Source organism: Triturus cristatus, chromosome 4_1, assembly GCF_964204655.1.
Source record: "Triturus cristatus chromosome 4_1, aTriCri1.1, whole genome shotgun sequence".
NCBI classification, from domain to species: Eukaryota; Metazoa; Chordata; class Amphibia; order Caudata; family Salamandridae; genus Triturus; species Triturus cristatus.
In genome coordinates this window covers 856896611-856921579 of record NC_140585.1, presented here as the reverse complement: position 1 = coordinate 856921579, position 24969 = coordinate 856896611, and the positions used below count along the sequence as shown (strand labels likewise).

The 24969-nt window shown below is 46.1% G+C and overlaps 1 protein-coding gene across 2 annotated transcripts in view; it reads right to left on the bottom strand.

Moving 5' to 3' along the window:
• Positions 1-24969, bottom strand: part of LOC146855664 (uncharacterized) — a 212791-nt gene that overhangs the window by 2132 nt on the left and 185690 nt on the right. Inside the window, exon 7 of one of the 2 annotated variants that reach the window (XM_085650634.1) lies at positions 5106-5169. In XM_085650634.1, the coding sequence (XP_085506760.1) occupies positions 5126-5169 (44 nt within the window). In that variant the 3' untranslated portion in view covers positions 5106-5125. Of the gene's footprint in view, positions 1-4614; positions 5170-24969 lie in introns of those variants that run through there. The other variant, XM_085650633.1, reaches the window with a different exon arrangement.

Below are 24969 nucleotides of genomic sequence, written 5' to 3'. Positions count from 1 at the left end.
AGCTATCTCTTTTATTTGTTTCAGCAAACCCCTGACGAAGAGCCCCTCGGCTCGAAATGCATTGGGTGAAGTTAAATTACATGAGCCTACTCAAGTATCAATGATTCTTCCCACGTGTCACTGTTAAAAGCCTGGATGGGCGAGCAGGAGGCATTTGAAAATGTTCAATAAAACAATCATGGTGACATCATGCTGTCTCCGCAGTGATTTTCAGCAAAAGTAAAGGATTAAATGTGAAATGAGGAATTGTTTAAATATGGTTTCACTGGTCAAATATGGATTATACATTATGGAGTGGCCTATGGTGGGGAAAAGTTTCCTGCATCTAGCAGTGCGACACAGGGGTGCGCAAGCCTCGAGCCTTTTTGGTTTTCTTCAACGGAGCTGTGATTTTGGGGACAGTTTACAGCATCTGTTCGCACGCAGTTATTTGGTTCCATATTTTAAAGGAGTCAATACATGTTTAAGGGAAGGAGTGCAGCCGCACATTTTCTGTCTTGCACCAGAATTCAATGCAGTACTTTTTCAGTCTGTGCCAAGCTCTTGCAGTCTGTGCAGTGCATCAGCATTCTCTGCGGTGCAACAGCAGTTTCATGTGTGCCATGTTCCTGAAGATGTTGTTATTCTTCAGTAGCTGGTCTTAGGCTCATGCAGTGCACAGTCCATTAGTCTGTACGGTGCTATTATAGTCTGTGCTGTGCTTCTTTAGAGGTTTCTTTTGTTAAAGTGGTTCTGTAGTCTAGGCCATGGTCCTACAACCTATGCTGTGCTCACACAGTCTCTAGTGTGCTCTGGTATTCTCTGCTGTGGTCTGATAGTCTCTTCTATGCTTTCACATTCTCTTCTGTGCTCCAGCAGTCTGTGTTATGCTGCATGAGTCTTTGTTGTGCTCCTGCAGCCTATGCTTGGTACTAAAGCTTGTGCTGAGCCCCTGCAGTTTCTGCCTTGTTTGTCTCTGCACTGTGCTGTGCTGTGCTCCAGGATCCTGTGCTGTAGCAGTCTACAATGTGTTCCTGTAGCCTATGCTGCACTCCACCAGTTAAGTGCTGCACTTCTATAGGCTGTGCTGTGCTTGACAGCCTGTGTTGTGCTCCTGCAGCGTGTCCACTACTGCTACTAATACTAGTACTACTTCTACTACTACAGCCTTTTCGGAGCTCCCGAAACCACTGCTGTGCTTCTTTCTCCAGTATGTGCTGTACTTACTGTGCTCCTTCCGTCTGTTCTTCTACAGTTTATGCTCCTGCAGTCTCTATTGTGCTAGATCAGTCTGTGTTGTGCTCCTACAGGAGCTGCCGAGCTTCTGCATTCTCTTCTGTGCTTGCTCCTGCAGTCTGTGCTGCACTCTAGCAGTCTGCTGTGATCCTGCAATCTTTTCTGTCCTGAGAATTGTGTGCTGTGCTCCAGCCATCTATGCTCTGCACCCACAGTTTTACTCTTTCAGTCTACTGTATGGCTGTGCAGTCTTAACAGTATCTCTACTGCACTCCTGCAGGCTGCGCCTTGCTCCTGTAGTCTTTACCTCACATTGGCTGTGCCGCTGCAGTTTTTGACATGCACCTGCAATCAGGTGTGCAGCATTCTCTTGTATTCTCTACTTGCCACCTCATCCATCCGACACAACCACCTTCTCCTGCTTGATTGCGACATCCCAGACAACACAAGTTCAAAAAAATAAACAGAAGACACTTTACTCAACCTTATTCAGTGTGATACAGCATGTTGCCCAACCAGCACACTTCAAAGGCACCATCCTTGAACTCGCCTTCTCGACATCACCAATATTCAAATCCAAACCATCCATGCCCCTGGATGTAACAAGCTGCCTTTCCATCCCTATTTCATTGCTTAGTGTCCTACTAACAAACTGAGGTCAACCTAAAATAGAAAATCAAATCTTTAGATCCTCCAAGGACTTCTCCATTGACATCCCAATGCTTGATCCCATGTCTTGCTGTGCCAACAGCACGTTTGATGCCAACATCCTTCTAAACAACTTCAACACTTTTTTGAAAACTATGTGAATATCCATGCTCCAAATAAAACACCCAACTCAAATCCTTTACCGATCTGGTATCCTTAAGATCTTTCTCACAATAAACACAACATTTACAGATAGGACAAAAATGGAAGAAAAGCAGAACTCCCAATGACCTCAAGATACTGAAGTCCCTCCATGCAACAGACAGACAGCTCATCACATCAGACAAAGCAAAATACTATACCAACAATGAAGCCACCAACCTACGTAGTGCACTCTTCAAGACAATCAAGCACCTCACTAATCCCCCACCTGACCTTCCTAGCTCACATTTCACAAACAAGTGCAATGCCATCACCCTCTTCCTTAGTGAAAAAATACAGAAGATCAGACAGCACAGTGACAAACTAAGCCTTCTTCTCGTCTTGCACCCACCCCTTCACATAGAATCCCACACTGTCATCCTTCCAGGACCTCTCTCTCTCGGAGATCTCCCTGACATACTCAACTTCTGCTAAGGCTGTTCATATGTAGATGATGTCTTACCCTTCTCCTTCATCAAAGCAGTATTGGAGATGCAACTTGAAAAATGAGTATCATGATAACTTGATTGAACTGCTGCCATTAGTAGGCTTCTTTTACATTCAAGTAAAACACTGGCAAATGAATGTGAGAATCTTCATTTATGTGCTCTAGTTTGTTGACTAAGGACTGTGCAGATGATGTTACGAGGATGCATGTATATGATGACACAAATTCAGAGCATACAATAGAAGTGGAAGATCATTTCTTAAAAGGTTAAGAAACCTATACAAAATACACAGATGTAAAAAAGAAACCAATTGCAGTTACGAGATTGGGAATAAGCTATGACAAAAGCAGTACAAAATTAAATATTAATTCCTGCTTCTGATTAAAAATTACAGCTTCATTTTGTTGGCCCCTTGTTATGCAAACTGAACTCATCTAATATGTGTAATTGCTACCATTGTTGAAACCAGCAAGGGAAAATAACTGAGAGGTTCTGCCTCTTGACCCAGTTATGTAGAGGGTGCCTCTGAACAAGAGATTTAGACTATTTTAGATGTATGGATCTTTTATAGGCAAATGATTGATTAGAAAGATCCGGATCAATTCCTTATTAGTACAACCTGACCACAGAAACAAAATAAAAATGTAAATAAAAAGGTTTAAATGAACATTTTAAACACATACTTGTCAAATGTTTCTTTGCTTAGCGTTCCAAATCATTTTAAAGATTCCCCCTTATGCTCAAATGCATATAAATGCCAGATAGTAATCCAGCAGCTTACACAATAGTACTGGTGTTTCATATATGGATACTCAAATGTGTACACCCTTTTTGAGAGCAACTAGCCCATGTACTCTAAACATTACTTTAGTGTTTACTAAAAGGTAGAGAAAAGGTAGACGAAGGCACTCGTCGAAGTGCCCTGCCATTGGAAACTAGTACATTGAATAATGTGTGTCTATAGCAAAGATGTATCCTTAACAAGGGCATGAAAAGTGTCAGGATTCATATAGATTCATTTCATTCTTGGATGTTGTTTTCATAATTTTGAGCCAAGTATGTACTTTCTCTCAGTTTAGATTTGGTATAGCTGCAGGAAATTCTACCTAACAACCAGGCAGATTTTGTAGTACAGATAGGCATGATGAATCACTGTTTTGCTCTGTTGATGCCCAAAAAGAGGCCTCTGAGGGAACCGGAGAGAGTACTTGCTGGTTATTACATGGACTTTCACATGGCTTTTGAGAGAGTGGCAAAACCTCCCACCAATTCACAGTCACAGTCTTAAATTGCAAGTCGAAAATGAGGACGGGTTATAAGATGGTTGTTTTAAGAAATGACAACTCATTTGAGATCTACTAACTGTGCTACAGAATTGATTCTCCTTTATTTTTCTATCTCCATTTTGTAGTTTATCATCCTTCCTTGCATTATCAATGTCTATTTTTGCCTATTATGGTATCTGTCTCTTGTTATAACTTTGTCCACAATGGTCTCATTATTTTTTTCCCTAGCTATGTATATTTATTTTAAGTTTACTTTTGTAGAATAAAAGCAATTTCATGACTCTAACATGCTTCAGCAAGCATAGCGCAAAAGGCGTACTTTGCACGGGAGAGAAACAATCAATGAACAAAGCCAACATAGTGACAGTGAGGAAGATTCCATAAATGAGCAAAGTGGTTATAGTCATAATTTGGGATAAATGGTCTTTATATGTTTAACGACATAGGAAATCATTATCATATTTACCATCAGCTTTATATCTGTAAAATATGTTTTTTTTTTAAATGAATAGACTCTTTTTTTTGGTAACAAATTGATAAATTGATACCTTTTAAATCAATGTATTCATACATAATGTTTTAAAGAACTGATTTGTTTTACCAAGATTCCCAGGAAAATGTATTGTGCAAAATTGATGTAATTTATAAACGGCTGCTAATCAAGTTTGGGGGTAAATCACATTGGTTTAACTTTTTGAATAAAGTAAATTTGCCCAGTATTAGCAGATGGAAGGGAGATATCAGAAATGCCCAGAGAAGGCACTGCAAGGAAAATGCCATCAACAACCAAAGCAAACATAGCAAGAGCAGGAAATATGCCATAAAAGGTCAGCATGAATTTAATCAATGCGAGGGAGATACCATAAAAGACCAACACGAAGATAGTTTTTTTCAAATAGGATACACAAAATTACCTATATTTGTATAGGGCGAGCAAGGGTGGTGCGATGCAAAACCAGTTTGAGCATAGTTTTAGCAAGAAATATATCACACCATAAACAACAAATGGGCGAGGTCACAGACAAGCAGCTACACATATGATATGGATAACATGGGTTGCTGAAGAACCTGCCACACATTGCGGACATTGTTGCCCAGTAATCCACGGATAGTAATGGACTAGGCACAATCTTGTCATTGATCAGGCGCCTCTCTTTCCAGTGTATGATCCAAAGTCTTTCCTCATTCTTGAACGCTGCATCTATTAAGTTTGTCTCTGCCATGATTCAGGAGGTTCTCCTCATGGTTCTTGCTGAAGTTGGCGGATGGAGAATGGGTGAATATTTGCTGAATTATAAATGCTTACCATGTTTGTCTTTGAAGCATTCATGCATATGAAAGAAAATTAAGGACCACAAGAATGATGCTACCTGTAGGCAGAAAAATATATATTTTATGTATTAATAACTCTTAATTATTTATGTGGATACTCATCATATATATGCCTTATCAGATTTACCAAATATTTCTAAATTTTCCTCTCTTGTATATTATTTAATATAAATTTTGCAGTTTTTCTTTACATTTTTTATTTTTTCTGCGCCTTTTTTCATTAGCCCAAGCCTCCTCTAACAAACCAACCTAGTTTACAACTGGAATAGCCAGCGAGTTGCAGTAAAACAATATTAAGGAGCTGATTCTCAAAGGTTTAGATTTCGACTTGTAAACTGAAAAATGCGCACTTTATAGTTACACATGTATTTTGTTCTGGTATTCAAATACAAGCCCTTGTGATGCTTAAATTCTGTGAAGACCTTAAATGAGGGATTCTATTCTTATGCTGGTCACCTGTCTCCCTGCAAGCTGCACGGGAGATATCTCTGAATTCTATGATCTCCCTACAGAATGGGGGGAAATAGGGAATAGGGGTAGGCAAGAGAGACACACAGGTCCTTGTTAATGGCCCCTGGTCCACTGTCTGGTCACTGGAGTGGTTAACATCCCGGAAGCAAAGGTACCACCACTGGCATGCAAATTCACTTATACATGCATCTGATTTTAATATCCGTTTTATTCACCCTCCCTTATAGGAAAACACAACTGGGGCATTTCCAGGAGATGGACCGGGATGATAAGGATTAGTTAGGCACTTGCAGAGATGTAAGCAAGAAAATGAGGAGGCAAAGATGTGACAGACACGACAGAGGGGGTGCAAGAACAAAATAAACCGGACAACTAAGAGAAGAGCCTAATGTGAACTAAGTCGACAAGCAGGAAATAATTCACCACTGACGCTACCTGCCAGCCACAGGCAGATAGCGAGAGTCGCCTTAAATATCTCTGCATGCGCTGACCCAGAAACCAAACACCAGCCAGTTTAGAAAAAGAACCACAACAAATATCGTCAGCCTCCTCACTGCCATGATTTCTCAAGTCACAAATATTGCCAGCCCTGTAGTACATGGAAATGAAAAACAAGTTTGGTTTCTTGATCCCACAAATCGCTGTTAATGTTTAACTTTAGAAGTACGAATGACAACACCCCGGCCTTCGAGAATGTTTCCGGGCTTGGGAGGGAATGGATGATGAAAATCACAAACCAACCAGGGTGCATGCAGAAACCAGCGAACTCCCAAGCCCGATCAGCTGCCGCATACTCTTTCCAAGCAATGAGGCATTCCAGAAGGCCTCTGGGCCTCCTTGACTCAAGAATAGTATTTATCCCATTCAGATGTATCCTCCACAATAACAGGGGGTGGAGGAGGTGAAAAGGTGAGGATTTCAAAATGGAAACATGAAAATTGGGAGGTATCTTAAACTGTACAGTACAGTTGATGTAAATTTTACTGCCACGCAATTTCTATGGCTGAAATTCGAAAAGGACCAAAAAGTGGTGAAGATTTTGGAGGAATCCCAGGGAAACGTAGTAAACGAGTATATAACATACATTGTCATCTATTGCCTATTTAGGAGCAGGTTTACAATGTGACTCTGGATGTATATTATGGGTGTCTTTGACCATGTTTCTGAATGACATGTATTTTCTGAGCTAGAATTGTGGCAGATGTGACTTAACTTGATGATATAGACACCGGCAACTTCTGGGTATGGATCACCTAATTGCAGTAGTTAATATTTGTGGAGAGAATTATTATATACAACTTCAGCTAGAAGAAACCAATTAACACAGTCGTCGAGATGTTGTGCTGAGAAGCATTGTAGATATTGTTTTATGACCCTATTCACGTTTTTGTATTGACCATCTGACTGCTGAGTTTGTGTGATGCTATTCCCAGTAACTTTATCAAAGTAGATCAGTAACCTGAATGTAAACAGTGATCCCCTCCCCCATCAGATATGATGATCTCAGGGAGTCTGTGTACTTGAAGAATCTTTTGTATAAAATGTCTAGCGAATGCAAAAGCTGAGGATAAGACTTTGGGTACTCACAAACTTTCTCTCGGGGGCCAAATTTACAGTGTGGTTTATGGCCGATGGGGGCGGGGAAGTAGGGTGAGGGGGCGGAGCTAGAGAAAAAAAAAAAACTATGCCCATGAGGTTGAACACAGGCCCCTGCAGCGGACGCCTTCGTCCACTGAGCTACCAGACCCAGTATACACACATCTCTCTCTCTATTTATCTCTCTATCTCTCTCTCTTTCTCTCTCTGTCTCCCTCCCTCTCTCTATCACTCTCTCTCTCCCTCTCTCCCTCTCTCTGTCTCCCTCCCTCCCTCTGTCTGTCTCTGTCTCCCTCTGTCTCACTCACTCTGCTTGTCTCCCTCTTTCTCTCTCTCTGTCTCCCTCCCTCTCTCCCTGTCTCCCTCCCTCTCTCCCTGTCTCCCTCTCTCTGTCTCTGTCTCCCTCTGTCTCACTCACTCTGCTTGTCTCCCTCCCTCTCTGTCTCCCTCCCTCTCTATCTCCCTCTTTCTGTCTTCCTCTCTCTTTCTCCCCCTCTCCCTCCCTCTGTCTCCCTCCCTCTGTCTCCCTCCCTCGGTCTCCCTCCTTTTGTCTCCCTCCCTCTGTCTGTCTCACTCCCTCTGTCTGTCTCCCTCTGTCTGTCTCCCTCTGTCTGTCTCCCTCCGTCTCCCTCTATCTGTCTCCCTCCTCCCTCCGTCCCTCTGTCTGTCTCCCTCCCTCAGTCAGTCTCCCTCTGTCCGTCCCCCTCTGTTTCCCTCTCTCTGTTTCCCTCCCTCTATCTCCCTCCCTCCCTCCATCTGCCTCCCTCCCTCCCTCCCTCTCCCTCCCTCCCTCTCTCTCCCTCCCTCTGTCTCCCTCCCTCTCCCTCCCTCTGTCCATCCCCCTGTTTCCCTCTGTCCATCCCCCTGTTTCCCTCTCTCTGTCTCCCTCCCTCTCTCTGTCTCCCTCCCTCTCTCTGTTTCTCCCTCTCTCTGTTTCTCCCTCTCTCTGTTCCCTCTCTCTCTGTCCCCCTCTCTCTCTGTCTCCCTCCGTCTGTCTCTGTCTCCCTCCCTCCATCTCCCTCTCTCTGTCCCCATCTGTCTGTCTCTGTCACCTCACCCGCTGCTGTCATACCCTGCTGTCCTCCTCACCCTCTGTCACCTCACCCCCCCCCGCGCGTGTGTCACCCTGGGTTGAGGCTGCTTCCCGGGCGCACACAGCCACTGCCGCACCGAGTACTTCACAGTCTCACTCACTCTGCTTGTCTCCCTCTTTCTCTCTCTTTGTCTCCCTCCCTCTCTCCCTGTCTCCCTCCCTCTGTCTCCCTCTCTCTGTCTCTGTCTCCCTCTGTCTCACTCACTCTGCTTGTCTCCCTCCCTCCCTGTCTCCCTCCCTCTCTATCTCCCTCTTTCTGTCTTCCTCTCTCTGTCTCCCCCTTTCCCTCCCTTTGTCTCCCTCCCTCGGTCTCCCTCCCTTTGTCTCCCTCCCTCTGTCTGTCTCACTCCCTCTGTCTGTCTCCCTCTGTCTGTCTCCCTCTGTCTGTCTCCCTCCGTCTCCCTCTATCTGTCTCCCTCCTCCCTCCGTCCCTCTGTCTGTCTCCCTCCCTCAGTCAGTCTCCCTCTGTCCGTCCCCCTCTGTTTCCCTCTCTCTGTTTCCCTCCCTCTATCTCCCTCCCTCCCTCCCTCCATCTCCCTCCCTCCCTCCCTCCCTCCCCCTCCCTCCCTCTCTCTCCCTCCCTCTGTCTCCCTCCCTCTCCCTCCCTCTGTCCATCCCCGTTTCCCTCTGTCCATCCCCCTGTTTCCCTCTCTCTGTCTCCCTCCCTCTCTCTGTCTCCCTCCCTCCCTCTGTTTCTCCCTCTCTCTGTTTCTCCCTCTCTCTGTTCCCTCTCTCTCTGTCCCCCTCTCTCTCTGTCTCCCTCCGTCTGTCTCTGTCTCCCTCCCTCCATCTCCCTCTCTCTGTCCCCATCTGTCTCCCTCTGTCACCTCACCCGCTGCTGTCACACCCTGCTGTCCTCCTCACCCTCTGTCACCTCACCCCCCCCCTCCCCCGCGCGTGTGTCACCCTGGGCTGAGGCTGCTTCCCGGGCGCACACAGCCACTGCCGCACCGAGTACTTCACAGGTCTTTAAAGACCATTCACTTGTTAATGAGGCTTTGTTGTATTTCACCTCTTCTTGGCGCCCCTGCATCACCCCTCAATCAAGTGAATGGTCTTTAAAAGAATCGCCCGGCCCCCATAGCTCGACGGTGTTTGCTGACAAGCACAGGTACGATGTCTGCAAGGTCCGCGGGCCGCCAAGGAAGGCTTGCCGGGCCGCTGGCGGCCCGCGGGCTGTACTATGAGTACCCGTGGTGGATTGAAATGAACCATCCTGGTAATAGAATCAGTTACTACCAACAATGAGGTAGATGATTGAGTATTCAGAAGGCCTACCATGAAATCCATCAAAATAATGAGCCAAGGTCTATTGGGGGTAGGCAATGGTTGAGGGAGTTCAATACATTTTCTATATGGTCTTTTAAACCTGTAAACAAGTTATATGAAAATCATGAATTAAGGTGCGAAGCTGGGCCCTCATGGGAAGCAAGAAATTATCTCTTCAATACGTTTAATGTTGTTTCAGTGCTGTTGTAATTACACATAATGTATCATGTCTAAAGATTAAGCACTGATTAGAAGTTCTTATCAAAGGCTCCTCTTGTAACAACTGCTGAAGGGTCATATTTGCGTAGACTATTTTTAATTGTTGCAGGACATTTTCAGCTGTTATTCTGACATCTTGTACAGTAGGAGAATCGGTGAAGCTGACTTTGGAATCGGATTGGACATCTTTTGAGATAAGGCATCAGTCTTACCATGTTAATTATGGGATTGCAATTTATGTGAGATTGAAAGCCAGAGAAGAACAGCATCCATCAGGCATGTCTATCATCTTCACAATGCAAGGACTTCAACAACCCAAATATTTTATGGTCTGTCCAGGCTTTTACCTCGTGATTTGCTATTTCCAGTTAGCGACGCCAGTGACTGAAAGCATCCTTAATGACCAAAAGCCCCCTATCATATATACTGTAATGCTTTCCTGCTTTCTGATGATTACCAGGAATAGAAAGCCACAAAATGTAATTGTTCACATGTTGGATCTCTTGGAGAAAATATGGCTTGATTGCTGTGCAGATCACTATGTTTCCACTACGAAGGTTAGATTAAAATTGGGGTTTGTTAGAAGAGGTTCAGAAAAAAAGGTTATTTCAGTTCTTTGAAAGCTTTTTCTTTTTCTGGACCCCAATTAAATAGCACATTTGTCGCATGAAGTGGGTAACTGGACAACAAGGCATGCAAATGACTGTATGAATTGTCTAAAGAAATTGGTAAAATCTAGACACTTCTGCACTTCTTTCTCTGACTGGCCAGTCAAGGACTGCTTTGACTTCTTCATCCAGTCTGAACATTAAACATACGTTCAGAGAATTTAGGGCCAGATGTCCACAAAAATTAGGACTTGCGATTTCCAAATTGCAATGCTTACTGAATTGCATATCGGAAATAGCAATTCCTAATGTAAGTAATCTTAGAACTTTCAATTAGCAACTTCCTAGTGTGTCGCAAATAAAGCAGTCAAACAGTATTTGTATAGCGCAGCACTGTCACCCCTAAGGGGATCTGGGCGTTGAGGGTGCCATTTCACAGTCGAAAAGCCTGGTCTTGTGTCTATTTCTGAAGTCCACCATAGAGGGTGCTGTTCAGAGGTGGAGGGGCAGGTTGTTCCTGGTCTTGGAGGTGATGAAAGAGAAGGAGTGCTCCCTGGCTGCGACAGATGTGAGGGGTGTGTGCAAGGGGGAGGGAGGCGAAGCAAATGAAAGTTCAGTCGATGGTTGATGTAGGATGGTCCTTAATCTTGGAGAGCTCTGTTTGCAAGCATGAGGATTTTGAACCGGCATCTCCTCAGAACGGGGAGCCAGTGGAGGTTTCTGAGGTGAGGGGTGATGCAAGTCCATTTGGGGAGGTCCAGGATGAGTCAGACTGCATTGTTCTGTATGGTCTGAAGTCTTTTGAGGAGCTGGGTGGAGATTCCGGTGTAGAGAGAGTTGCCATAGTTGAGGCGGGTGGTAACGAGGGTCTTTCTGGTGTCCATGGGGATCCATCTGAAGAGTCTGCTGAGCATGTGGAGGGTGTGGATTCAGGAGGAGGCAACTGCATTGACTTGTCGTTACATGGTAACTTGGCTGCCAAGGATGGCGCCGAGGTTGTGTGCATGGTCTGTTGGTCTGAGTTCTGCTGGCCACCAACTGTGGTCCCATACGGAGGTGTTTTTTCCGAAGATCAGTACTTCTGTTTAGTCAAAGTTTAGTTTAGTTTGAGGCAGCTGTCTGTTATCCGTTTTTACATTTTGGTCATGTAATTGCAGAAGTTGGTTGTGGTGTTGCAGGGGTCCATGGTGAGTGAGAGGATTAGTTGAGTGTTGTCAGCGTAGGATATTATGTTGAGTCTGTTGGATCTGATGATGTCTGCAAGGGGGTCATGTAGATGTTGAACAGGGTGGGGCTGAGGGATGATACTTGGGGTATGCCGCAAATGATGTTCTTCGGTGCGGAGGTGAAGGGGGGCAGTCAGATGCTCTGGGTGTGTCCTGAAAGGAAAGAAGCAACCCACTTTAGGTGTTCTGCTGTATGCTGATGTTGTAGAGTCTGTCTGAGGGTGTGTCCGGAGACGGTGTTGAAGGCAGCAGAAAGGTCAAGGAGTATCAGGGTCACGTTTCTCCACTATGGAGGAAAGTTCTGATGCTGTCTGAGGCAGCGATCAGTGCTGTCTCAGTACTGTGGTTGGCACGGAATCCTGATTGTGAGGTGTCGAGTTGGTGGTTTTAATCCAGGTGTTCAGTGAGCTGTTGATTGGTGGCTTTCTCGAATACTTTCGCTGGGTATCGGAGCAGGGAGATCGGTGAGTAAATTTTGAGGTCACTGGAGTTGGAAGAGGGCTCCTTTAGGAGAGGTCAAACCGCTGCATGTTTCCATAGGTTTGGGAAGGTTGATGTGGAGATGGAGGTGTTGAGGATGTTGGTGAGGTCCGTGCCGAATGGGTTTGCTCCAAGGTTGAAGAGTTGGTGGGGTCAGGGGTCGTTGGGCACCCTGGAATGAATCGACGACATGATGGCTGTGGTGATCTGGGTGGTGAGCGGAGACCAGTTGGTTATCGTTCGGCTGATGTTCGCTGGTTGGTTGAGGTTGTCGAGGCTGAGAGTGGGGGGTTGGGTGTCGAAGTTATTGTAGATGGTTGCAATCTTGCTGTGGAAGGAATCTGAGAGAGAGTTGCAGAGTTCTTGGGAGGGGTGGATGCTGTTCTCTGTGGCTGTCGGGTTGGAGTTTTCTCTGATGATTTTGAAGAGTTACTTCATGTGGTTGGCTGCCGTGTCGATGCAGGCGATGATGGCTGCTCTCTTGACTTCCTTTATGTGCAGGTGGTATTTCTTGATGGCTGCTTTGTGGGCGGCTCTGTCCGAGGGGACCTTGGCGCTGCACCAGCCTTGTCAAGGTCTGCTGAAGTTTCGGGTTGTGTGGCTCAGAGGGCTTGTGTCCATATGGTCTTGGTTACCTTGCCACAGCTGTGGTGAGGGTGCTGTGTTGCTTGGTGGTGGGGGGCTGGACATTCAAGATGGTGTAGTGAACAACGCCTTGGTCAGTCCAGGTGAGTTCTGTGACATGGGTGAATTTGATTCTGTTGCTGGAAGCGAAGATGGCGTAGAGTATGTGTCCGGCTTTGTGCAGGGGTTTGGTAACCAGTTGGTTGAGGCCGATATTGTTGAGGTTTTCCAGGAGGACAGTAGAGTTGGCTTTGTTGAGGTCATCGGGGTGGAAATTGAGATTGCCAAACATAGTGGAGGGAATCGATGGCAAGGGAGGTGATGAAGTTAGAGATGGCGTCGCAGAAGGGTGGTTGGTGTCCCGGGAGCCTGTAGCGAGGGTGCCTCTTATTGTGGTTTTAGCATCAGTTGTAGTCAGAAGTTGAGGTGTTTCAGAAGAGGCGTTGGGTTGTCGTAGGTGACTGTGCATCGGTTGGTTTCCTTGAAGAGGATGACGATGCTCCCGCCGTGATTGTTTGTGCGGTCTCGGTGTATCATCTTGTAGCTGTCGGGAGTGGCGGTGGCAATGTCGGGTTTTAAGTCACGTTTTGGTGATGAAGGCGATGTCCAAGGAAAGGGTGGTGATGGTGTCTCAGATTTCTGTGGAGTGTTTGCACAGGGAGCGGGCTTTGATCAGGATGCATTGGAGCGGTTCCAGGCTGTTCATTGTCTTTTGAGGGGAAGTGGTGCGGGATTCATCGGGGCTGTAATGCAGAAGATGCAGAAGATGTGGCAGGTGAAGGGTCCTTTGGTAGATTGTGGCGAGGAAGTGAAGCAGCTGGTGTTTAATGTCCGGGTTTCTTGTCCAGGAGCTCCTTGGTAGTATATCGGCGCTTGGCGGAGGGCTAGGGGTCCGGGCGCTGCGCACGGTACAAGTGTAGATGGGCGCCGATGGGCTTGCCTTTGGCGCACCTTCGGTGCCCCAGTAGCCGCATCCACTGTGCGGCCATGCAGCATCCACCATAAGTAGCCCTGGGGGGTGGGAGTGGCTGTCAGGGAGGCAGGAAGTGGGAACAGAAAGGGGGTGGGAAAGGAACGGTGGATACCGGCAGTGGAGCAAGCAAGCAAGATTAAACAAAATTAAGCTCAGAAAACAATAATAGCCCAGTTAAACAATAAAACAACAGTAAAACAGAATCGAACCACAGTAAAATAAAACCCACTGAGCAGGGATTTTATTAAATAAATTAAATGCCCACAGGTGAAAGAGTCTGAAGCCCAGCCAGGCAGACCTCCTGGCAGCGGGACCAAACTGGCAGCTGTGGGGACTCAAACGCAGTCCCAGTCAGTATGGAGCTGGGTGGGAGCGAAAGAGTGGTGCACACGACCAAAGGTCTGGGGCTACCCATCAATGTTAACGAGTTAGGTTGCATTATGCGACCTATTAGGAATGATAGCCATCACAAAGATGATGGCCTACTGGTGTCACCAGGTCACCATTTCTTTGATTGCTTTTAAATTAAGCATTTTTTAAATGAAGCCCGTTTTCCTTAAAGGAAAGCTGGATGTGCTTCAAAAACAAAAGGTTTGTGGGACCACTGTCTGTTCCTATTTTTAATGCTTTTATTAGCATTCCACAAGTATGAGTGTATGTACAGCACTTCAAAATATCATTACAAATACAAAACCTCAGGCTTCGAGGTCAACCTCATAATTTGTAGCACAGTACAATACACCAGGCATTTGCGTGAAGCAGCAACTAGTACATACCAATAGCATAATAGGCAATTTACCAACTCAAAAGTTGAACTTCCCCACCAGCACCCACCCTCCAAGCTTCCACGTCAATAACTGGCCAATATATGAAGGAGAACATCCTAGTGCAACTGCCGACTATCCAGAATGTAACACAATTTCAATGGCTATAGTCACAGCCATGCCCGACTCTTCCTACTCTCAGGCTCTACCATTGTCTGAGTCCTGACCCAGGCTCTACCATTGTCTGAGTCCTGACCCACATGGCACAGGTTACAGTGCAGTCATCCAGATAGAATCTCCTCCGGAGGTCCCGTCAGTGCTTTGCATCAAATCTCCTCAGGAAAGCAAATTATCCACCACTCTCTCATCTCGACGTGCGCCTCTTCCGCTCCAGCCCACTCCAGTAGGACTTTCTCCTCAGTCCCTAAGCAAGCCTTTAGCCAACTAATTGCGATACGCCTCGTAGCCACTATAAGGCCCGGTACAGTGAATCGCCTACTCGGCTTCTTCTTAGCTCTACCTGGAAGCAGGTCTAACAGATGTTGTTTAATCGTGCTGGACCTCCCAGCCCGTTACATGTTTGATTTGGGCCAGTATCTCCTCCCAGTAAGTCACAATAACTGAGCAGTGCCACACTACGTGTATGAAATCTGCCTCAGTACTACCACATCTAGCACACTTCGGTTCCCTGGCATGGTAAATAGCATGTAATCTCCGAGGGGAGAGGTAGGTCATGTGTACAAAGTTATATTGTACCAATTTAAATCGTACATTAACTGAAACCGTAAGGGACACCGTCTTGGAACTTGAACCAGTCACAGGTTCAAATCCTGGCAGGTCCAGGCAGCCTTGATACTTCTGAGGTAAAAAAATTAGTATATTGAGTTGGGTGACAATAAATATCTGTTATTCTGCGCCAAGATACCCTTGGGTGAACATGTGCTTTATGATTACCAGTTATATTATGTTATAAAATAACTCACTGCAGATTTTAGGGGAAACACTTGGGGCCAGATGTATCATACGTTCACGCAACACAATGCAGCAAGACCCAGGCAGTGTGGCGCGATGCTGCACTGCGTGAAAGGGAGAGGGCACGAATGTCCTGTCATTGCCCTGGCACAAATGCAGGCACTCTTGACATGTGGTGCAGGCATGCCTGCGTTGTAGGCAGGATTGTTTTTGTGCAGGAAGGCACACTTTCCTACAGAAGCATTTTCCTCTTTCTAAGTGTACTGCAGGATGAGGCACACTTAGGGGAAACAACGAGGAGAAATAAAGATAATTCTCCTCCTTGTGCCTCCCCTGGGAAGGCATAGCATTTGGATGCATTCTCAGGTTTACCTGTCTTGGCTGGTAAATCTGGGAATGCACCAAAAACCATGGGTGGATGTGTGGGAACACCCACATTTCCACCATGAAACGCCTCCCTAGAGCAGAGTAACGCTAAGCAGCAACTCGCGCTGCTTGAGTTACTCCAGATTTGCCAAGCAACTCAGGGCAGCGCAAGGTGGCCTTGTGTTGCTTGGTAAATCTGACTTAGGGATTGCGTTGCCCTTGTGACATCCCGCATGTCGCAAGGGCAATTCAATGCGTTGATGAATCTGGCCCTTAGTTTCTTGCCAATAACCTCTGGTCCACAGCCTGGTCACTGGACTAACTGACACCCCAGAATATTAGTCGTACCACTGGAAGATGTAAGAAACAAGCTATACATTACTGACTTGAAAATGTACTCACACAAGCAATTGATGGTATGCTTACTTTTACTCACCATCGTAAATAAATAAAATAAACCTTGGGATGATTCCAGGCGATGGGCCCGGATGAGAAAGACCAGTCAACAACTTGTAGATGTAAGTCAGAAAGTTGCAGCTGGGGCTCTCCAAGGACTTGAGGGAAGATGGAGGCAGAGACATGACAGACTCAAGGAGGAAGGGGAGAACAAAATAAACATGAAGGTGGAGGGAAGCAAGCTAAGGGGCTCATTACGATGGCGAACAGACTGGCTCTGTCTGCCATGGTGGTGTAAATCAGGACCATCCGCCATGCATACGGCGGTCCCGCATACCCTATTATGATGGGACGCCACCGGGGAACAACCTTTACAACGCAACTTTTACAACGCACTACCTTTACAACGCATTTTTTACAACGCATAATCCATTACAACGCATGACATTACAACGCATGACACTACAACGCATTTTTAAAAACTACCTTTACAACGCATTCCATTACAACGCATACTACCATTACAACGCATACCATTACAACGCATAATATTACACTACACTATCCAACACTTACCCTACTGTTGCACCCCCTGGAGTTAGAATAGTAATTTTTACCCCTATACTATCCAACACTTACCCTACTGTTGCACCCCCTGGAGTTAGAATAGTAATTTTTACCCCTATACTATCCAACACTTACCCTACTGTTGCACCCCCTGGAGTTAGAATAGTAATTTTTACCCCTATACTATCCAACACTTACCCTACTGTTGCACCCCCTGGAGTTCGAATAGTAATTTTTACCCCTATACTATCCAACACTTACCCTACTGTTGCACCCCCTGGAGTTAGAATAGTAATTTTTACCCCTATACTATCCAACACTTACCCTACTGTTGCACCCCCTGGAGTTAGAATAGTAATTTTAACCCCTATACTATCCAACACTTACCCTACTGTTGCACCCCCTGGAGTTAGAATAGTAATTTTTACCCCTATACTATCCAACACTTACCCTAGTGTTGCACCCCCTGGAGTTAGAAAAGTAACTTTTACCCCTATACTATCTAATACTTACCTTAAATGCAATTTAATATTATGCGTTGTAATGGTATGCGTTGTAAAGGTAGTATGCGTTGTAATGGAAATGCGTTGTAAAGGTAGTTTTTAAAAATGCGTTGTAGTGTCATGCGTTGTAATGTCATGCGTTGTAATGGATTATGCGTTGTAAAAAATGCGTTGTAAGTGCATGCGTTGTAAAAGTGTGCGTTGTAACGACATACATCCGACGCCACCGCGGCGGTCTTGTTCCACACTCTTAACATTGTGGCGGTTGCTGCTGACAGCAGCACCGCCGTGATGTCAAAATGACCATGTTGTGCATTTCACTGCACTACATGGCAGGCACTACAATGTTCCTGCCACTTGGTGCAGTGAATTGTTGGGAGGTACCATGGGTACCCCACCAGTGCACCCTCACCTCCCCCAACACAAAAGGGACCCGCAGTTAGCCCCCAATACCAAACTCCGCCTGCCTTTCAACGGCGGTTGCACCGCCACGGAAAGGCTGGCTGGAGACCTCATCATAATTTGGCGGACGGTGCTTGCTAGGCACCGCCACCATTTTGTGGATGCAGGCCGCTCCGCCGGGAAATCGTAACGATTGCCTGTAGCGGTTCGGTGGCGGATGGGCTTTGCCTCCGCTGCGGTCTGAATCGCACCGCCATCGTAATATGGAGGTGGTGAATCGCTGTCAGCAGGGCCGGTGGAATTCACCGCCGGCCCGGTGGTGACGGTCCTTCCACCATCATAATGAGCCCCTAAGTCAGCAAGTGGGATATAACCCACCAATGATGCACTTTCCCAGTCGCTGACTGATAGGGAAAGTCTCCTTAACGACCACTCTGCCTATGGTGACTGGAAAATGGAACACCAGTTCACTTAATGCCATCTTGGAGCAAGTAAACGTTCATTGCAACTCATAGTCAATGACAATATTTTGGAAGGAACCACATTGATAGCTGCCTTCTAACCACCATGTTTTCTAGGACACCATTACTGCCAGACTCTTAGCAAATGGAAATATCGAAACTCTTCCGTGTTCCAACAACCCTCGGCAAGCATTTAGCTTTAGGCTTGTGCATGACAAATTCCACATTTTGAAATCTATGTGCACAACTGTGGGGTATTTTCATACATTGGTGACTGATGCCTCTAACACACATTTCCAAAATTGGGAAAGTTATGCATTACTTAATACAAATGTAATAGTTGTTATTGTATAGCTGGTAAAGTATTCTGCCATTTAATGCAAACGTTTTTTCACATATGACCCCCTTCCCCATCTTTTATGCATGTCATGTAAGTATTACTTGGATTGGTGTAATTTACTGTACTTTTGATTAAATAAACCCTCAGATATGATATGTGGTGAAAGAGCACTCACATTCCTTTATGAATTACTACTTTGTATGTATATAGCTAATTTGCATGGATCTAATATATGCGCTTGTTGCATATATTATGCATGTGAAAACGAATTTTTATGCATATATTGAACCACTATTTGCTTTGCGAATCACAGATATTGTAGGTATAAACATGATTTATTCCTATAGGATAAGCTTTGTGAACCTGTCCCTGGGGCTTTTAAGAATGTAAGGGCCTTAAAGATAATGCCTTTAAGTAGGGAACTGCCATTAGAAAGCTATTTACCTAAGTGGAAACTGATCAGATGAAGAAAGCTAATGCTTGAATTCTCTAAGTTTGTCTGTCATGACTTTTAGGATTACTACCAATGAACAACAGAATATCTGAAGTTCTGTCTAAGGCGCTAAATCAACCGAAATGCCAAAAACAGTTAAAGAACCTACTTGGGAATTCCCAAGAGATTGCATTTTCAAATTTGTGAAAGGAGTGGCCCGTTTTACCGGCTGGTCCATACATCATGTGTAAGAAACTGGCTCTATGTATACTACACCAAAATGAGGTATAGTGTGTATAGAGTCCAAGTGACCCCAGACGTAGGCAGAGGTTAAAGTTAGATAGAACCTTACTCTCTATTTGTGGTAGAGTGGTCGAGCGGTAAGGCAATATCAGAGGACAGTATTAAGCATTTGATGTACACACTCAGTCAGCAAATTAATTCACACACTCAAGAACTGAACTCTAGGCCAATTGTTTTTTCATAAAAAATATACTGTCGTTTTATTTTAGAACCAAGCAAGCCTGGCACAGGTAAGCATAAAATACTTTGTAGTAATAAGTTGCTGATTGTAGAACAGTTTGAAAATGCAATAGATATTGCAGTAGGTTGCAACACTTAGCAAATACAGTACATTGAAATGAATAGGCTTTTTCAGTAAATAACAGGTAAGTTACTTTTTACGTTACTTTTCTAACTCAGTGCTGGATACCTGGATTCAACACTGGCACATTTCCTGCAAACAGGTAAGTAAATACGTTTTGGTTATTTGTGCGATTTTAAAGAATATTTTTCAGATTTCAAAACTCCACACTTAGAACCTTTTTGGGCGAAAATTGTCAATATTATCCTATGGAGGAAAAACAGGTTATCGGTTCACAGGTAAGTAATCAACTGTGGGAGTTAAGGTACTTGGGTTAGACTCAGGGGTCCCCCAGGGTCAGTGATGCACTGTTGTTGCAGCCTCAGCGGCACTAGGGCGGCCGGGTGCAGAGTGTTGAGGCCCAATTTTATCCTATGGAGGATAGGGGGTCTCCGGTTGGTGGCTGCTGGCAAGCAGGCCACTGGGTTGTGGGAGCAAAGCTCCTAGGGTTTAGGTCAGGGCAAACAGGGAACCAAATTAGCACCAATGGTGCACCCTCAGCTGCACTAGGGAGGCCGGGTGCAGGGTGCTATTTTGAGGTCGGGTGCCCTGTTGTTTTCATTGGAGTACTTCCGGTTAGAAGAAACACTGCAGGCTCTGGGAGGAGGATCTTCTGGGTGCAACCACCACTTCGAAAGGGGTAAGTTGTAATGTCTTGGGTTGGTTAGGCACCGTTGGTTTGGGCGCACAAGGCCGTGGGGCGTCGGGTGCAGGGGTGCTTTGGGACATCGGAAAGTCTTACTGGTCGCGTTGGAGGGGATCCTCTGGATTGAGGCTGCAGGCAGTAGCGGCTCCTGGAGGGAGTGCTGCGGGGCGGTGGTGCGGGGCAGAGGAGGGGCAGGGTGAGGGGTTGTAAACTCCGGATTAAGGGCTAACAGTGTTCAGATGACTAACCTTGCCCTAGAGAGTCTTCATTGTCTAAGTGGAAGAACCTGGAAAGTCCATCTGCATTAGCATGGGCAGTCCCAGGTCTGTGTTCCACTTCAAAGTCCATTCCCTGGAAGTCCATCTGCATTAGCATGGGCAGTCCCAGGTCTGTGTTCCACTTCAAAGTCCATTCCCTGTAGGGAAATGGACCACCTTAACAGTTTAGGATTTTCCCCTTTCATTTGCATTAGCCATCTGAGAGGTCTGTGATCAGTTTGAGCTAGGAAGTGAGTACCAAACATGTATGGCCTCAACTTCTTCAGGGACCAAACCACAGCAAAGGCGTCCCTCTCAATGGCACTCCAACAGTTCTCCCTAGGGAGAAGCCTTCTGCTTATAAAAGCAACAGGTTGGTTATGGCCTTCATCATTGGTCTGGGATATGACCGCTCCTATCCCTAGCTCAGAGGCATCAGTCTGCACTATAAACTGCTTGGCATAATCTGGAGCCTTCAGAATTGGTGCTGAGCACCTTGCTTCTTTCAGGATGTCAAAAGTATTTTGGCAACTAACTGTCCAGTTAACCTTTTTGGGCATTATCTTGGAGGTGAGTTCTGTGAGGGGAGTCACAATGGACCCATATCCCTTCACAAACCTCCTGTAGTATCCAGTCAAGCCAAGGAATGCCCTGACTTGGGTCTGGGTGGTTGGCGCCGCCCAGTCCAGGATGGCCTGGATCTTGGGCTGTAAGGGCTGTACCTGGCCTCCACCAACAAGGTGGCCCAAGTACACCACAGTGCCCTGGCCTATCTGGCATTTGGATGCCTTGATAGTTAGATCTGCAGTTTGCAGGGCTTTTAAAACCTTCCCAAGGTGGAACAGGTGATTCTGCCAGGTGAAACTAAAGACAGCAATATCATCAAGATAAGCTGCGCTAGAGGACTCCAACACAGCAAGGACTTGATTCACCAACCCCTGGAAGGTGGCAGGGGCATTCTTTAAACCAAATGGCATAACAGTGAACTGATAATGCCCATCAGGTGTAGAGAATTCTGTTTCTCTTTTGCTCCTGGGGCCATGCCAATCTACCAGTACCCTGCAGTTAAGTCAAAGGTACTCAAGAATTTGGCTGCACCCAACTTATCTATCAATTCATCTGCTCTTGGGATAGGGTTAGTATCTGTCTTGGTGACAGAGTTGAGCCCTCTGTAATCCACACAAAACCTCATTTCTCTCTTTCCACCTTGTGAGTGAGGTTTGGGGACCAGAACCACTGGGCTAGCCCAGGGGCTCTCAAAGGGTTCAATAACCCTTAACTCCAGCATCTTGCTGACTTCAGCTCTGATGCTTTCCTTGACTTGGTCTGACTGTAGATAGATCTTGTTTTTGACAGGTGCACTGTCACTAGTGTCCACATCATGGGTACACCAGTTTGTCAGACCAGGGGACAAAGAAAAGAGCTTAGCACACTGCTGCAAGACTTGCTTGCAGTCAGACTGTTGTTGGGCAGAGAGGGTGTCTGAGAAGACAACTCCATCCACTGACTCATCTTTTGGGCTGTATGAGACGATGTCAGGGAGAGGTTCTCTCTCTGCTTCCTGTTCTTCATCAGTCACCATCAGCATGGTGATGTCAGTCCAGTCATTGTAGAGCTTTAGGCGGGGCACATGGATAACCCTTTTGGGTGTCCTGCTTGTGCCCAAGTCAACTAAGTAGGTGACCTCAATCTTCTTTTCTAGGATAGGGTAAGGGCTACTCCATCTGTCCTGGAGTGCCCTTGGTGCCACTGGCTCCAAAACCCACACCTGTTGCCCAGGTTGAAATCCAACCAGTGCAGCTGTTTGGTCATACCAGTGCTTCTGAAGCTCCTGGCTGGCCTCAAGATTCTTGGATGCCTTTTCCATGTACTCAGCCATTCTGGACCTTAGGCCAAGCACATAGTCCACAATATCTTGTTTGGGTTCTTAGAGAGGCTTCTCCCAACCCTCTTTTACAAGACAGAGTGGTCCCCTCACAGGATGGCCAAACAGAAGTTCAAAGGGGGAAAAACTTATTCCCTTCTGTGGCACTTCTCTGTAAGCGAAAAGCAGGCATGGTAAGAGGACATCCCATCTCCTTTTGAGTTTCTCAGGGAGCCCCTTAGTCATACCTTTCAATGTCTTGTTGAATCTCTCAACAAGGCCATTGGTTTGTGGGTCATATGGTGTGGTAAATTTGTACTGCACTCCACACTCCTTCCACATGTGTTATAGGTAAGCAGACGTAAAGTTAGAACCTCTGTCTGAAACCACCTCCTTAGGAAACCCTACCCTGGTGAAGACACCAATGAGGGCCTTGGCTACGGCAGGAGCTGTAGTAGTCCTAAGTTGAATTGCTTCAGGGTACCCAGTGGCATGAATCACTACCACTAGAATGAATTTGTTCCCTGAGGCTGTGGGAGGTTCAATTGGACCCACTATGTCCACACCTACCCTTTCAAAAGGAACCCCCACCACAGCCAGTGGTATCAGGGGGGCCTTTGGGTGGCCACCTGTCTTGCCATTGGCTTGACAGCTAACACAGGAGCTGACAAACTCCTTCACCTTTTGGTGCATCTGGGGCCAGTAAAAGTGGCTAACTAGCCTTTCCCAAGTCTTGGTTTGGCTCACATGTCCCGCTAGGAGGATGTCATGAGCTAAAGTTAGGAGGAACACCCTGTACTTCTGTGGCAGTACCACTCTCCTGGTGGCTCCAGGATTGGGGTCTCTTGCCTCAGTGTACAGTAATCCCTCTTCCCAATATACTCCGTGGGTACCACTGACATCCTCCTTTGCTTCTGAAACAGCTTGCTGCCTCAGGCTTTCAAGAGTGGGACAGTCTTGCTGCCCCTGGCACAGCTCTTCGATAGAGGGCCCCCCTGGGCCCAAAATTCAACCTGGTAAGGGTCAAGCTTCATAGGCTCAGTTCCCTCTGGGGTGTCCAAGTCCTCTCCCTGAAGAGAGGGGTCCTGATCCTTTTGCTGAACAGAAGCTGGTTCTCCAGTCTTCTTACCTTTTCTCTTGGTAGGTTGGGACGTTCTTTCAGGCTCCAACACTTCTTTTTCACCCTGCCTTTTGCTCTGTGCTCTTGTTTTTACACACACCAATTCAGGGATACCCAGCATTGCTGCATGGGTTTTTAGTTCAACCTCAGCCCAGGCTGAGGTTTCCAGGTCATTGCCAAGCAGACATGCGGCTGGTAGCGTTGGAGAGACCACTACCTGTTTCAGGCCAGTAACCCCACCCCCCAGTCTAATGTCACAATAGCCATAGCATGGTTAGAGGTAACACTGTCAGCATTGATGATTGGGTGAGTATGCCTAATCAAATATTGCTCAGGGGAAACCAGTGTGTCTCTCACCATAGTGACAATGGCATCTGTATCCCTCAGAGCCTTTATCATAGTTCCATTAATCCAACGGTATTGTAAGTATTTCTTTCAGTTGGGTGGCCACACAGCTACAGTGGCAAACTCAACTGCCCCCTCTGAAACTAGAACTGCTTCCGTGTGCAACCTGATTTGCTCTGGGCACACTGTTGATACCATCTGGAGACTTGCTACACCAGGAGCAGCTGTAGCTGTGGGACTAGGGGCCTTTTTGCTAGGGCAAGCATTGTCTCCAGTTAAGTGTCCCAACTTCTTACAGTTGTTACACCAGGCCTTTGCAGGATCAAAGTTATGTCCCCTATATGGTTTTGAAGTATAGGGAGTGTTTTGGGACCCACCCCCCTGTACAGGTTTTTGGGGCCCTTTAGAAGACTCAGAATATTTATCTTGGGGATTCTCACCACCTTTCCCCTGGGGAGGTTTTGTAACCACTTTCATTTGGTCACCCCCAGTGGCTGTCTTGGTCACTTTGGTCTTGACCCAGTGGTCTGCCTTCTTTCCCAATTCTTGGGGAGAAATTAGACCTAGGTCTATCAAATGCTGATGTAACTGTTCATTTGTGCAATTACTTAAAATATGTTCCTTCATAAACAAATTGTAAAGTCCAGTAAAGTCATGCACATTGTGTCCAGTTAACCAACCCTCTAGTGTCTTTAATGAATAGTCTACAAAATCAATCTAGGACTGTTTTTGGGTTTTGTGAGCCCCCCTGATTCTAATTCTGTACTCCTCAGTTTTGAGTGCAAATCCCTCACTCAGAGTTCTCTTCATGAGGTCATAGACCCAGCATCTGGCCCAGAAAGGGTCAGGAGTCTGTCTCTGCAGTTACCAGAGAACAGTTCCCATACGAGTACCCCCCCAGAGATGTTTCTTCACCTTTCCCATGTCACAAGCCCTCTCAAAGGCTGTGAACCATTTAGTGATGTCATCACCCTCCTCAAATTTAGGGACAATCCCTTTGGGGATTTTAGGATCATAAGACTGCTCTTTATCCTTATTTTGATTGCTGCCACCATTGAAGGGGGCTAAACCCATCTCCTTTCTTTCTTTCTCTAGAGCCAGGAGTCTGGACTCTAGATCCAATCTTTTGGCCAGCCTTGCTAAAAGGCTGTTCTCCTCATTGTCCTCACCAGAACCTGAACCACCTGTGTGGCCTCTAGG